The 14,608-nt window shown below is 46.9% G+C and overlaps 1 protein-coding gene across 1 annotated transcript in view; it reads right to left on the bottom strand.

The window, feature by feature from the left end:
* Window positions 1-14,608, bottom strand: part of insra (insulin receptor a) — a 32,061-nt gene that overhangs the window by 10,572 nt on the left and 6,881 nt on the right. The window contains exons 2-4 of the mRNA XM_029131023.3: window positions 12,847-13,395; window positions 2,546-2,882; window positions 176-315 (exon numbers count right to left, since the gene is read on the bottom strand). Coding sequence (XP_028986856.1) covers window positions 176-315; window positions 2,546-2,882; window positions 12,847-13,395 — 1,026 coding nt within the window. The remainder of the gene's footprint in view (window positions 1-175; window positions 316-2,545; window positions 2,883-12,846; window positions 13,396-14,608) is intronic.

Below are 14,608 nucleotides of genomic sequence, written 5' to 3'. Positions count from 1 at the left end.
TGCACAGTGCTCCAGACAGATGTTCTTTGGCAGCTACGCCTCACACTTGAACGTTCTTTGACAAACAAAAGCTACAGACAGTCAATGTTTGGCCTGTTGAAAAAAACTTTTACAATTTTCTTGCATCTGGTTCAGACATAGAGACAAAAACAACTGAACAATCACTGATACTCACTTCCTCCACGGAGGTTGATGACCAGACTCCCATTGAGAACAGTGCAGCCTCTTAAAGCCTGGGCGGCCGTGACCGAGTCCACGGTTTTCAGACCCATGCACACCTTCGGACAGAGCCCGGCGCAGGGAGTGCACTGGAGCCTGGACGACGAAAACACACTTATTAGACAAAACATTCAGCAGGATGCGTCAGCATTAACCCAATTCACTGAATGGGGCACTGCCTGGAACGGCTGAAAACACAGACAGCAGTGACACTGAGGCGAAGCATCAAAGCTACCATCAGAAAAATAATGACCCGAAAGACGCTAAAGTCTGGTGATTCACGTCATTCAACACGGCAAACAATGAGTTATGTGATTTGTTGCGACAGGAAAATATAGATTCTAGTTGCTTTAATCCAGCTTTTAGCTGCAGTTCATGCGTAACAACACAGACAATAGTCTGAATTAATTAAACATGAAGTGACCTCAATTCTTCACATTATCAACGGAGCTAAATGTCCTGGTTTACATAATGTTTTCGTAACACGTCCCTGACAGGTATATGGTCGCGGCTTTGTGTACCAATCATATCAACCCATTTCCTGAAAAGCTGCCTGTACAGTCTCCACACTCAGAATGAGGCAAGTGCAAACTCTGATGAGGTCAAATCCAAAGTAAACAGCCATCGTCACCTTCTCATATTCACACAGACACTTTGAGGGGAGTGCGCGGTGTGGAGGATGGTTTTTGAGGGTTTCAGATTGAGGAGACTGTAGACAGGAGGCAGGTTGAGTCATACGTCTGTCTGCAGGTTGGGTTTGTATTGTTGTGATGGCTGGTTTAGAGGTGACAAGGTGCTGAGCTGAGTTTTTAATAATAAGAGTGGAAGTATTGTATTGCTCTGCATAAACAGACAGTAAATATAAAACAGAGGGGTGCATTGTTGTGTAAGACATTAAACCAACCCTCTAAGAATACTCCTTTAAAAGTGCTGCTAATATATTATAAAAGATGGTTCCAGGCAATGTTTTTCTGAACTTCCCTGATCTATCGTGACCTTTTCCCTCTCCAGTGCCACATGTGCACTTTCCACCGTCCTCTGTGGTGTTATGACACTCATAACACTGCTTATCCTCACGGCACTTTCATTTCCACAGGATTAGCTTCGAGCCAATGAGGGGAGACAGATGCCAAAGGGAACAGATGAGCAATAAGGGGAACAGAAAGGGAGGCAAAGTGAAAAGGTGGAGAGATATTAGTACAGCTGGGTTCACCAAAGGTCAGCGGCAGCCAATTGCTTTAGATTTAAATCCCACGGAGGATTTGAATCTTTATTTATCCTTGGTGGATGAATAAATGACAAACAGCACAGCCACCGTCATAGCTGTCTGACAGATGGCTGCAGCTCAACGCAACACAGACCCTCACTCTGCATCCAGCCACGTGGAGACGGTGCAACCTGCCTTCAACTGAGGTGTTCAAACAATCAACTAGTCCGTAACAAGTGGAACAAGACAACTGCTGAGGCTGTGATTTCCACCACAGCCCGAGCCGAGTGATTAAGACTGCCTGGAGGCTCTGGGCTCCCAGCCACACCCGCACAAATCAGTCAATGAAGGCCAAAGGCAGGTCAGCACCTCCCGTAGTAGGGGAAGTCTACTTGAACGTAACTATGCAAGATACCAAGAAAAAAGGGAAACACACTCATTTGCCTGCAGTTAATAAATGCAACCATCAACTTTATGCAGCACGAGATAGAAGAAAAACAAGAGAAGAGAAAAAACAACCTGACCCAAAATCAGACCCATAAATGCGTCATCCTTCCTACTCCCTTGCAACACTTTGACCTAGCTGCTTGCAGTCTCTTTGTCACACACACACAAAGGTGTGTGTCTGCACGTACCCAGAGCAATGCTTGGGTTCAACCCAGGGATCCACATGATGGTGCCGCGCAAACACAACATGAACAAAACCTCAACTTCATCATTAATGATCAGGTGGAGATGTTGTTACTGTAACGCTACCGACTCTGCTCCAAAATAATAAGGAATGAGTGTCCCAAAATACAAAGCGCAATATGTTTACGAGCAGCATTTTAGCCTAATCTTCTTTCTAAGAATGTAGCTGATTACAGCACTGCACAATACCAAATATTTTTATTAACAATCCAATCTGCTGTTAAATTACAGCAGCGTGTGTTGCCTGTTTTTAGCAGCATGCATTCTCCAAAGGAAAATTACACACGCACACAGATTAAGAATATCTCCAAACACCCAAAAGCGTGTACAGAGCCTGGAATCTCTTCCAACATCGGTGGCTGTGTGTTCGACTGTGCATCGAGAACCTCGGATCAAGAGCCCATCGGAGCGACTCGAGTGTCCACTTACGAGGAGGAGTTGACGGTGGTGTAGCCCGACGGGCACTCGGGGACGCAGGCGCCGTTGTGGCTCACGTACTCGTGGCAGTCGGTGCCTTTGCTGTGCTCCTTCTCCCGCTTGCATTTGTTGTGAAGGTCCTGGCAGAAGGAGGAGGAGACGCAGCGCCAGCCTTTGAAGACCAAGTGGCTTTCGGGGCAGCGCTCCACGCAGCTGCCCTCGTGCTGGAGGCCGCGGCAGGCCACGCAGTGGCTGGCCGAGCTGGGCCTCAGGCAGCCGCCCAGGCACTGGTCGTGGCAGCACTGGTCGTCCCTGGTGCAGGCTCGATGTTTGCACTGAACAGGACACACTGCAGGTGGGAAGAGGGAGAATGGTACATGTTATAGATCAGCAGTAACGAGTGGCAGAGGGGGGTTAAATCGGTGCCCTTCTATTGGAGAAGCCACAGAACGTGCGGTCAGATGTCTTTAGTCAGCAGCGCAGAGGACCATCTGCCATTGGTCAACAGGCTCACTGAACACAAACAGCAGGGGGTCCTGCACTCGCTGACAAAATGACCAACTGAGACGGAGGGCAAAAGAAAAACTGGCATTGGAGGGAAAACAGAGTTGTGCAAGAGAGCTGTTGCCCAAAATGAAACAGATTTATGGTTCGCAACGAAGCGAACGATGATGATCGGTCATTTAGATTTGCTGCTCTGCTGAGCATTCGCGTCTGCAGCGCGGCGGTTTATGCACATTTCTCTGCGTGTAGGTCGGTGGGTTACATAACACTTGGTCCTGTGGACTGACAGGTGTGCTGCTGTTGTGTAGGCGCGAGTACACGACGAAGGCCAGGCGGAGGCAAACGCAGCAGACCGACCGCCGTCGGCCTGTGGACGGAGCAGGAAGAGCTGAGTCTCAGGTCTGAAGTCAAATTCAATCACGCCGACAGCAAAGGAAAACGTTCTGTGCCGCGCTTGGGCTCTGAGGACGCGGTGACTCTCGTCACGCGTTATAACAGCTTCCTGTTAACCAGCTATGGCCGAGTGTGATCCAGGGAGCATGTGTCCAGAACCGCTCGGCTTCATTAGCGTCATGAGATCAGCCCTTAAGAGAACAAAACAACACGGACCCCCTGTCCTCCTACACTAACGGAGGTAAGCTCTTTAAGCACATGACGAGTGCCTGGGGAGGGGGGGGGGGGGGGCAGCAGCAATATGAGAATGGCAAACGCTGAGAGGCCGAAGGGGCCCAGAGCTGGAAAAACAAATGATATAACCACCTTTTACCTGCGTCAGCCTCAGCCTAAACAATCTACTCCGCTGCAGCGAGGTCGGGACGCACAAAATTCCCCCTCTCCCTCCGCCTCTTTAAAGTTTGCTCTCAAAGCTGCCCTTCAACGCCTCGCGCACACACGCACGTTTCCACACAAAAGCCCGGCTGTTCGCGCCGGCCGACTCCCGATCCTGCAGCGGGGCTCCGCGCCAGAGCACAGGTCCAGCAGCTGATCCACCCTCGGCTTTAGCCAATGTGTTGGCTAGCCGTGGAGGCTAGCCATTCAAACGGCCTCTCCCGTCTCCAAAGATGACAGGCGCGCGGTTTAACCCTTCGCGTCCCCGCCGCCTCCCAGCCAGTCAGAGAGCAGCAGCGCTGGGAGGCATGCGGGCCACATAGTAACAGGCCCGGGCCGAACTAAAGTGAGCCGCGCCGCCGCCACCAAAAGTAATGATCGGAATCATTTTCAGCTTACACTTAAATCTTTGATGGACTGAAGGGACGCACGCCGCCCCCTCGGTCCCAGGCCTTCGCTGGGAGGAACGTGGTCCTCCGCGTGGTAATGGGTTCAAACTCGCGCTGAGACAATCATGTTATGTTAGTGTTGTGCTGAGCAGCTCAGCGCCCGAGGAGACGGATCATGCCTCATCATGACCGCCGCTCATTAGGAGTTCTTACTGGCTTCAGAGGCCCCGCAACGGCTGAAAAATTTCCACCCAGATCCAAATCTGCACATCAGACGACTCCAGCTCATTTTTAAGTCATTCTAAATATTCTGTTGCCGTCCTTCTAGAAAAGCAGCCTAATAAAAACTGGTTTCAGAGGACTATTAACCATTTTTCTACAGTGATTTAAAGCATTAACGAATAAACTAAAACGGGGGACGTGAGGGGGGGGTTGACCTTTTGTATAATTATGAAATTATTCTAATATTTGGGGATTTTTTCCCATTTGCTTTACTTATTCCTGCAGTGATTCCAGTAAAAAAAAAGGGCACGAGCCATTTCTCCTGTTGCCCTGCATCATTCATTTCAGGCTCGACGACACGCTTAATCCAAAGCCTAAAATGGAATACAACAAACCAGCGCTAAGGCAGAGATGAAAACACCCCGTAAGAGCGATGCCAACTAGGAAAGGGGAGGTGAAGAAACGATCCGTGCAGCCTTCCAGCCAACACCAAGTTTCAACAACACAGCGGCTGAAAGGATCCACGTCTCCTGCAAAAGAGCCACTCGCTTTTCTGCATGTAAGCAAAAATACGTTATACGTTAAAGTTATACGAGTAACGCGAGGAGAACTAAAAGTCTGAGTCCCCCCCCAACGCTAACAACCTCTGTATTTCTCATTAGTCACAAACCTCCCTAATATAATTGTGAACCTTTCTGGGTTACTGTGATAAAACAGCAGCATACGCAAGATCATATTAAACCCCAGGAAAGTGGGAACGTGGCGGTGCGCTGGATGGTAATTAAAATTCCACGGCCATGACAAGGCCGGTATTTAGTTTCTTATGAAAGAAAGTTTCGCTCAAGGCCTAGAAGAGAAGAATCCCACGGAAGAACCGACAGAGAGCGATTTGAAAAGCGATCTTTCGAACGTCCCACACAAAAAAACACGGAGGAACTACAGCAACGAAACCGCTAAATGCATAGCGGAACTTTGACGATTGATTCATGTTTCAGATTTGACATGGATTGCTTGGCGCTCAGTGCCTGCACAACAGCTGACTGAATATTTCGGGAGAGTGAGGTCATGCAAAAAATAGAAAAGGCAGCAAGAAAAGAAACAGAGAAAAAGATTATTCGCCATTAAATGAATTTGATCCACGATGTTCATTTTAGAGGAATCCATCATTTCATTAAAGACCATAAACACAGGGAATGCACTATATACAATTCTTCAAACCACTTTTTTTTCATATTTAATATAACCCAAATTAACCTTCTGCTGAGCAAGTGAATAAATCAACTTGAAAAAAATAGCTGCTGAGTATTGCCAACCGTTGGCAACTACTCACAGACCTGTTGATACCCAACACTTTGGAAATTCACTCTTTGATAACAGGACTAAATATTGATGTTTGTGGTTTCCAAAGGCTGCACAGAATGATCTGGTTCGGTTGGACTTGCTGCAGCAAGTTTGGTGTTAAGGGCTGAGTCTGTGCATGCGGCAAAGCATCAAAGAGCTGGTACAAACGTTCCTTAGGGAACAAATGAACAGTATAACCTGGCTACGCTTATTAAAACTCTGTAGAGTAAACTCTACAGTCCGTAATGAGGAACCAGTGCTTTATCAGGGTCCAATCAGATCTATTTCACGCTTATTTCACGTCAGGGGCGGTTTAAAGTGGTTTGCTGAGTCAGGACCACAACATGCAGGTTTATCCACCTGGCAGGCGGCATGTTACAGCTGTACAGTAGCAGAAGAGGAGACAGAATGTTCTCAAAGCAAACACGGGCCCGACCTCCGAGCTGCTTTCCCTTTGTTCCTTCATAACACTCATGTAACTCGGTGTGCAACACCTTTAAAAAACAAACCTCCGAGAGAACTTGCACATTGCCTGGATTCCTTGCACATCTGTGTGGAGCAGATGTGATGTAGTTTCCCCACTGGGAGCAAATAAGGATAGTGCGGATGGGAGCAACATACAAGCGCCTCCAATTACTCATTGCACTGGACGACGACATTTAATTAGACGATTAGGGAATGAGTCATTATATTATTAAGAGGTGAGGACCACGTAGTGGGAATAAAGCTGAAATTACTGCTCCACCATAGGTCAATTAAATGTTGGTGTTTTAAAATTTTCTTTACTTTAAATTCAACTTCAGTCTGTTTGGAAGCAGAAGCTCAAAGACTTTCATGTTCATGCACCTGATGAATAACAAACCTTTAAACAGAGTCAATATAATTAAGGTAAAATCACATGTTCTAAGTTTAACACTGTGGGGTGATTTCAAAAAGCAGCTCCTAATGCTTTGGGTTTATTTGTCTCATTTTTCCTGGTAACCAGCAACAGGAACCATAAACACTTTCATTAACGGCCCCCGGCCTCCGTTAATAGAACAAAAACACACAAACAACATGAAAAAGCACTTTTTGTTTTTAATGTGGTCCTGCTGCCGCCGTCATCTGAGGCAGGATATCCAGTTTATCCGTGACTTGAATAGAAATGATGCACACTGTGCTCTCATTGATGGGTAATTACACTGCCTACTTGACAGGCAAATGACGCACACCATAGCCTTGAATCTTCATTTCCTTCCAGGGCTTAGTGTCAGACGGAAATAATCACAACTACGTTTTGAGAGTTTTACTACCTGTTATGACCTCGACCCCATGTCTGGCATTAATGCTGCACCACAACGTCCTTTGTCTTTTTTAAAACTCAAATGTAGTCACTGCCGCTGATCTTTGTACTTCTACTAGCAACGTGAGCAACGTAGCACGAACACAACAAAATGACCATTAAAAGAAGACGGGAAAACTCCTCGCTGCGTTTCTGTTTGAAGGTGTGCGTTATGGCCTCTCTTCCTAGAAACTACAGTCCAGGAACCTCTACTGGGGTAAAAGTCCTTTTAATGGCTTGTTTTTCCAGCAGGGCCAAACCCCTGGAAAGATAAAGCACCTAAACGAAGTAAGGAATCAAAAGTGCAAAAAAATCTCATCTATTTAATTATAGACTGACTCAGTCGGTGTATGGTTCTATAAAGTTCTTAAAAATAATTACTTGATAGTAAAAACCATGATAGCTCCTGGACTTGAGAAAGAATAAACTCTGGAAGTAAATTCAGACTCTGGGGTAAAGTTCATTATAAAAGGTTCACTGATTGTGCGTCATCAGAACATCTGCACAAAACTGTTGAAACCTAACGAGAAATAAAAAATAAAATTCAATTTCAATAAAATTTTATATTTCCAAATATTTCCTATTTTTTTTCTGCCTCATTCCTTAATGCCACAAAATTGATCAACTCCCATTTAATGATGAAATGATCTCATTACCGGATCGGTACAGGTACAACACATCGCCATGACGACACCAGGACTGTTTACCCGACTCACAAAGGTTCTTCCCTGATAAAACAAGAAAACAACACTTGGGCCACAGCTGCGTTAACTTCTGGTGGGACTGAAGCGGCAGCGAGGGCTGAGGGGAGCGCGAGCGCGGACGGCGCAGAGGAAGAAACGCCTTTCAGCCCAGCTTTAACGGATGCCTGAAATGTCTGGGATTCCATGGGAACGGCTCCAGCGGCTGAACGCCGAGGGTTCGCAGGGTGCAGCTCTGCAGCGCGAGTGCCAGAGCGGTTAAGTCAGCTCAAAGGAAAAGGGCCCACGGTGTGTGTGTGTGTGTGTGTGTGTGTGTGCGCGCAGAGAGGGGTCTGGGTTTAAAGCTGCAGACGAGCATTCGCTCCCGTTCCTTCCTCCTCCTTCCTGATGACGAAGCAAACTACTGGAGATCAGGCTAAACGGGCCACAATTTGTAGTACGAAGGTCTACAATTAAGTTTTATGGCCCGGAAGACAAGTCAAGTATTTTCTTCAATTTCACGCATTTTTTATTGACCACAGAACACAAGCACTAAGTACACAAAGCTGGTTTGTATTTAACTTTTGCTGGGGCCAATTCAAACTAACAGCCGTTTAAACACAGCCGCTTTATTCTCCATGTTTTCCTGTGGCACTGCACAACTCTAAACATCCACTGAGACGCGAGACTTAATTTCCAGACAGATGACGCTCAATCACAGCAAGTTCATAATCCATTAAACATCTGTGGACAGACCCAGGAACGGCAGCAAAAATGGGATAATGCGGCCAAATCACTTGCTTTTAAACTACTTCTGGACAGAAACGAGAAAGTAATAAACTTTTGCACAGTGAGGTTTCGTAAACTCCTGTAAACTCAGCTGGAACAACAAGAGTGAAACAGCGTGAAGGAGATTTGATTAAACTCCTGCCTCTGTGAAAGGAAAAACAAGCTGAAATCCACAGGTGAGAGAGCGTCTCAAAGTTATATATTTTATATTTGTGGTAATGATTGAGTCCTGATGATTTTATGAAGAAAACAACTGAAACTAGATTTTAATCAAACAAAATACTTATTTTAAAAAAACAGGACTATAAAAAACAAACTGAAACGTATTAAAAATAAAAGTAATAGACAAAATTTTAAAAACTGCATTAAAACTATTAAATATTTAAAGTCAAATTGAAACCAAATAAAAAGAGTGATTGTGGAGCGTAGGGAATCAAAGAGGGCAAGTCAAAAATAGAGGCAGATGACAAACTAAGGCATGATTAATGTGCTGGGAGGAGAACGAGGCCGTGTTTGCTCTCAAACACACTTCATGTTTTAGTAGCAACGTCACAGACAATGAATCCATGAGCTGCGCTGAGCTGCTGCAACTGGTTTGGGCCAGGTTTCTGTAAGTCAGAAGGACGTCGGAGGGCACAGGTCTGCGATAACAAGCCCAACAGCAGCTACTGTGTTTATAATAGGAACGCAAACAATTCCACCTTAAAATAATGATGCATTGCATTGATTAAATGAATAAGAATGGAACAATAATGGTAAATATCCTAATGGATTCATCAGCTAAAGCATCATAAGTTAGGATGAAGCTCACTAACAGTCCCCACACACTTTTACTAGCAGCTATGTGTGTTCTTCCTCCTGTCTTGCCACGGGTCACACACCAGAATTCTGGCTCCATAAAAGTGTCGGCACAGCGGCAGCGCTCCGGACCTCCGCGTCCATTCATAACCTCCGAGAGGAAGTGGACCAACAAAGACAGGAAACAATCGAGGAGGACGCTCTGTGAACTTGACGGGCGCCACTGTTTGGGCTGGAAACGGATCGTGGCGCCAGCGCCGACCAATACGTGTGGGAGCGGTGACAAAGCGAGCGGAGACGGGAGCGGAGGTCAGCGCCAGCGGGACCCGGCCCCTCGGCCCAGCGGTGACCCGGCTTCTCCTTCTTATATGGTCTGGGCAAATGACTGATGTGTCCATGTCCACGATTACACCACAATGTTACTGCCCTGTTTCCTAGCAACAAGACTAAACAATAGCCACACACACACACACACACACACACACACACACACACACACACACACACACACACACACACACACACACACACACACACACACACACACACACACACACACACACACACACACACACACACACACACACAGGGGTTATGTCCCTGTGAGGCAGATTTACAGCCCATGTTACACACACTGACCCTGACGAATCTCCACATTCATCTTGTGATTGCTGGACGGGCATCTGTCTGCTGCTGTAAATAAATTTACACTCCTCATATCGCAGGTTTCGCACGGGGTCGTCATGACAGCGTTCTCGGTTTCCCAGAGGAGACGGAGGCGCGCGTTTCCTGCGAGGACAGAGAGCGTCCGGGCGGTGGAAGGATGTCACATCTGCGCAGGCGGAGGCTGCGATGGGCAGGTGACAGATGTGGCTCACACAGTACCGCTCTGGGCTTGGTGATGGGATGGGATTGATGCACCAGGCATGTTAACACAAGAACCCCACCAAGCAGTTCAACATTCACCTTTAACCTAATGCACAGACTGAAAGACGGCGTCGGTGCAGCTGTGCGAAAAAGCAAGAAACCGAGGGAAAGTCCCTGATTTCCCACTGAATCTCAGCCAATGTTTTCAGCCTGTTTCAGGGCTCAGGCCAGACGGACGTCTCCCAGCCAAACAAGCTGTGCTGCATAAGAGCCATTACCAAAACATAATCAAATGCCCATTATCTCAAATGAGTGTTGGCGAAGAACACGCCTACAGAAACAGTTCACAGGAATATTTCCCTTTATGTCAGTTTCTAATTTCAACTCCATTTCTAAAAAGGGAATAAATGCTTTGCCTCAGATTGAAAAGGACTGTTCAGGCTTCACATATGAAAACACAATTTTGTCTATTACTTTCAAGGCTCAAACATACAACTAGACAAAGGCAGTTGTTGTGTCCAAACTGTCTGTCCTTCAATCCTCAGATCAAGTATCTCTTGTGAAAACTCACCCTCTGAAAAGATAAATTCATTTCAAGTCGTGCTTCCAATTGTGTCCGATTCAACTTCTGATGATTAAATGATTATTATTCACACAGTAATTATCGTCCTAATGATGATTTTTTTCCAAGCCACTGTCGACAAAAACTTTACACGAAACTGGGTAAAAAGCTCTGACCCAGTGTGCGTGTTTGACATTTACAATACAATTTGCTGAATGGATGCGAGCATTGGTGCAAAAACAAAAGGAGTAATTAACAGCGAGCGCGCTGGGAGAACCTGTGAGCGTTCCGCTTATTAAAGCCGGGAAGGGAAATGGGTCAACGTGGGAGCGGAGCCAGGCCTTGTTTTGTTGGTTGACCTGTAATCACCTTTGGCGCTTGCACCACTTAACTACTGCCCCGTCGTCACAATAGGAGCTCTTAAAGGTAACGCAATCACAATTGGTCTGTTTGTTTATTAAGACAGTAAGACCTGCGGAGGACAGCGAACGCCTCGCGCTCCGTCCTGCGGTTGAAGCCCGGGTTTCACAGGTCTTTTCGAGCTTTAGTGAACGCAGGTCCCAGACCACAAGACCACAGCCCACAGCCCGGCAGAACACGGCCCATGTGAGCAGACCAGCACTTGCCAGTCATCTGCTTCTGATTCAGGGAGCACAATTAAGAAATCATAAGCGCTGAGACATTTATACAACATTTCCATCTCCACATTCACGACTATTTGACAATAGGTCTTCCGGGTGATGGAAAAACAATGAAACGTCAGTGTAAAAGTTTTACGTCCGGGCCCCGTGCTGCTCTACAGCGCGTCTCTCTGCCACATCAAACAGGCAGAAAGGGCCTGATGCACGCAGTGTTGCGTAATGGTGTGAGCCAAGGTGTTCAGACGGCACCCAAGCGCAAAATTCTTCCCAGCACTTGAACTTGAACCCTTTGACAGTGTGAAACGGGTGGGCTTGGTGTTCTGCAGTCGGAGCCGGAACGCCGGGGGAACGGACTTTGTCCCGGCAGCTGTGTTTACGGGGGACAATGAGAAATGTGCCACCGAGTCGGCGGCCGCCTTCAGTGGGAGCTCCGCGGTCCAGTGACATCACGTATTCAAACGGGCCTCGCGTCACATCACAGCGAGGGCAACTTGGACTCGGCTTCTTAACTAAACCTGAGCACATGACACCGCTCTGACATTTCAACACTAAACAGGCACATGACCAATATTTGGAAAAACAAGTCTGAAACGGCCATTCGTCATCGATGCTGATGATGTCGGCCTTTTGTGGCTCCAGATGAGGAGATGAAACGTTACGCTGGAGAAATGGAAATAATGATGTGCTGAGGGAAAGTAGCTACGAAAGCTGCACAAAGGGGCTGCTACTGGTCTAATCATAAGACGGTGAAGTCACAGGTGGGACTTTTATGAACAGAATAAATCGTACAGCGAAACTAAATTATGCAGTTTCCAGCACGGGTTTAAATTTAAACGGCTCCTGTTCAACTAAGACAAGATGTGGATGAAAACAACAAAAGCCTGTGACGGCTGATTAATGAGCAAGAAAATCAACCTTTACTCTGATATAATCACAACCACATGTTATTCCTTGGTTATTTATTTGATTTTTTACTTGTATTTTACCAGCATTCAGGAAAACCAGTTGCTTGACGTTCGGATGATTTTGTTTTTATTTGCTGAATGCTAAAATAACAACGACAGATGATAAATCGTGACCTAAATTAGATTCGGATTTGAAGTAACAGAAGCTACAGGTGCCAACACCTGTTCAGGTTCCCCAAACACTTACTCTTCACCTTCTTAACACCAAACAACCTTTTATTACACTGCATTATTTTAGCTGTGTTTCTATTAAACTGTGAATTTACAATTATGAGTCTGTGAGAAAAAGCTCCAAACAAATGCCATAAATTGAGTTCTGAAACATCTGGGTTCCTTCTGACATCGTGATGCTAATGGTTCTGCTTTTTACTCTGCTTCATTCTCCATCAACAACAGGAACACTTACTTCTCTGACAGTGGTTCTGCGTCCAGCAGCGTTCACTGAACAGTCCGTTGATGGTGGTCGTCTGGCAGGTGGTCTTCCCGTCGGCCGCCCTCGGGCAAACGTCTCCGCACTCCCTGTCGTTCTTGTTGACCGTGATGTAGTTGTCTTCAACCGAGTCCAGGATCTTGGACCAGTCCAGGGTGGAGAGGTAGCAGAGGTCGGGGTTCTTCTCGATCCTCACGGCTCCTCGGGTGATGTTCATCAGGCTGTGGAGGCCGATCTCCCGCAGCTGGAGCATCTCGAACACCACCAGGGCGTAGTTGAAGAACAGGTTGTTGCCTCTGATGACCGTCAGGTTGGGGAAAAGGTCGCTGAGGCTCTCCAGACCGTAGATTCTGAAGAGCAGCAGGTAGTCGGTCACCACTCTCAGCTTGGGGAAACTGAGGCCGCGGAAATCCTCAGGCTTGGTCTTGAACATGAGTAAGATCTTCAGGTGACCTTCGATCACAGTACAGTTCTCGAGTGTCTGCAGGTTGGTCACATTGTTCCGGATGTCCTTACTTGGACAAACTGAAAAGTAGAGAACACATGCAGATTCTGTTAAAACAGTACTGCTGTATAAGTGAAACAAATTCCTATGGACATAAAAGTAAAGTTGGAAGCAAGAGGTGAAAAACTGATGATTTGGGAATTAGATATTACTGATTAGTGCCTTTTATGAACAGAAGATTACATTATAAGCAACCACATGTTTGACTGAGCGTTAAATAAGGAGCACTGGCACAGGAATGACACGATGTGCTCACCCTCAGAGCTGATTTGTGGAGCCACATATTTAAAAAAAAATGCTACTGCTTCAGTGAAGATATTTGTCTTGAGGTGAACTGAAGCACTAATAGTTGTGTATTGCACCAGCAGCAGATTTGTGACTTTGTCCGTTCTCACCCAGACGCGTGGTCTGAGCCAATAAGAGATTCCTCAGCCACAGACGGGTCACTTGTCTCAACCACCTCAGCTGTACGGGGGGAAGGCCTTGCTTATTTTGAGCGAGGCAAAACCACATTCTGCACCTATTACCAGAGCCCAGCAGCTGAACGGCCTGCAGTCCAGACCTGTCACCCACTTAAAGCATTAGCGGCATTATGAAGTGAAAATTGCGATAAAGACCTGTGACCTGCCGGCAGTTCACCTCCGGTACCGACCTACAGCAGCTACTGTAAATACACAGCTTTTGGGCCCCGTCTCTTTCGAAACAACACAAGAAATTCTGGTGAAGAGGAGATTTTCCTTTGCATCATCACGTCGAGACATTCCAGCCCCGTTGTCCACAGCCGGCGGGTCCTGGCTCCAGCTGGAGGTGCGCCGCCCGGTGGGACTGTGGGGGGAAGCGGTGGAACACGGCGAGGCGCGTACCGCCTCACGGCCGGGGCTCGTTTTACATTTTCAGTTACATAACGGAGCGAGACGGCCGACAAGCGCAGCGTCCAGTGGCTGATGTCCAGACAGACGCTTTCACTCCCCGACCTCAACCAGAGCTCACTCTACAACTTAGAGGCTTGTTTAAAATACATGCAAACGCCACCAACACGGCTTTAAATTGCAGGCTATTAAACGAGGCCTGGCTCGCTCAAAAGTACACTTCTCTTTTTAAACTGCTTTTACATCTGCAGCTCTCTTCAAGGACTGGACTCGTCGCCCGGTTCCGGGCACGGACAGCTCGCCGCAAACCTGCATGTTCAACACACTCGCCCCCAAAATGAAACGCTTCCTATCAGACTGAGGT

Source organism: Betta splendens, chromosome 17 (genome assembly GCF_900634795.4).
Source record: "Betta splendens chromosome 17, fBetSpl5.4, whole genome shotgun sequence".
Lineage (NCBI taxonomy): Eukaryota > Metazoa > Chordata > Actinopteri > Anabantiformes > Osphronemidae > Betta > Betta splendens.
This window is presented reverse-complemented; position numbering and strand designations above follow the sequence as displayed.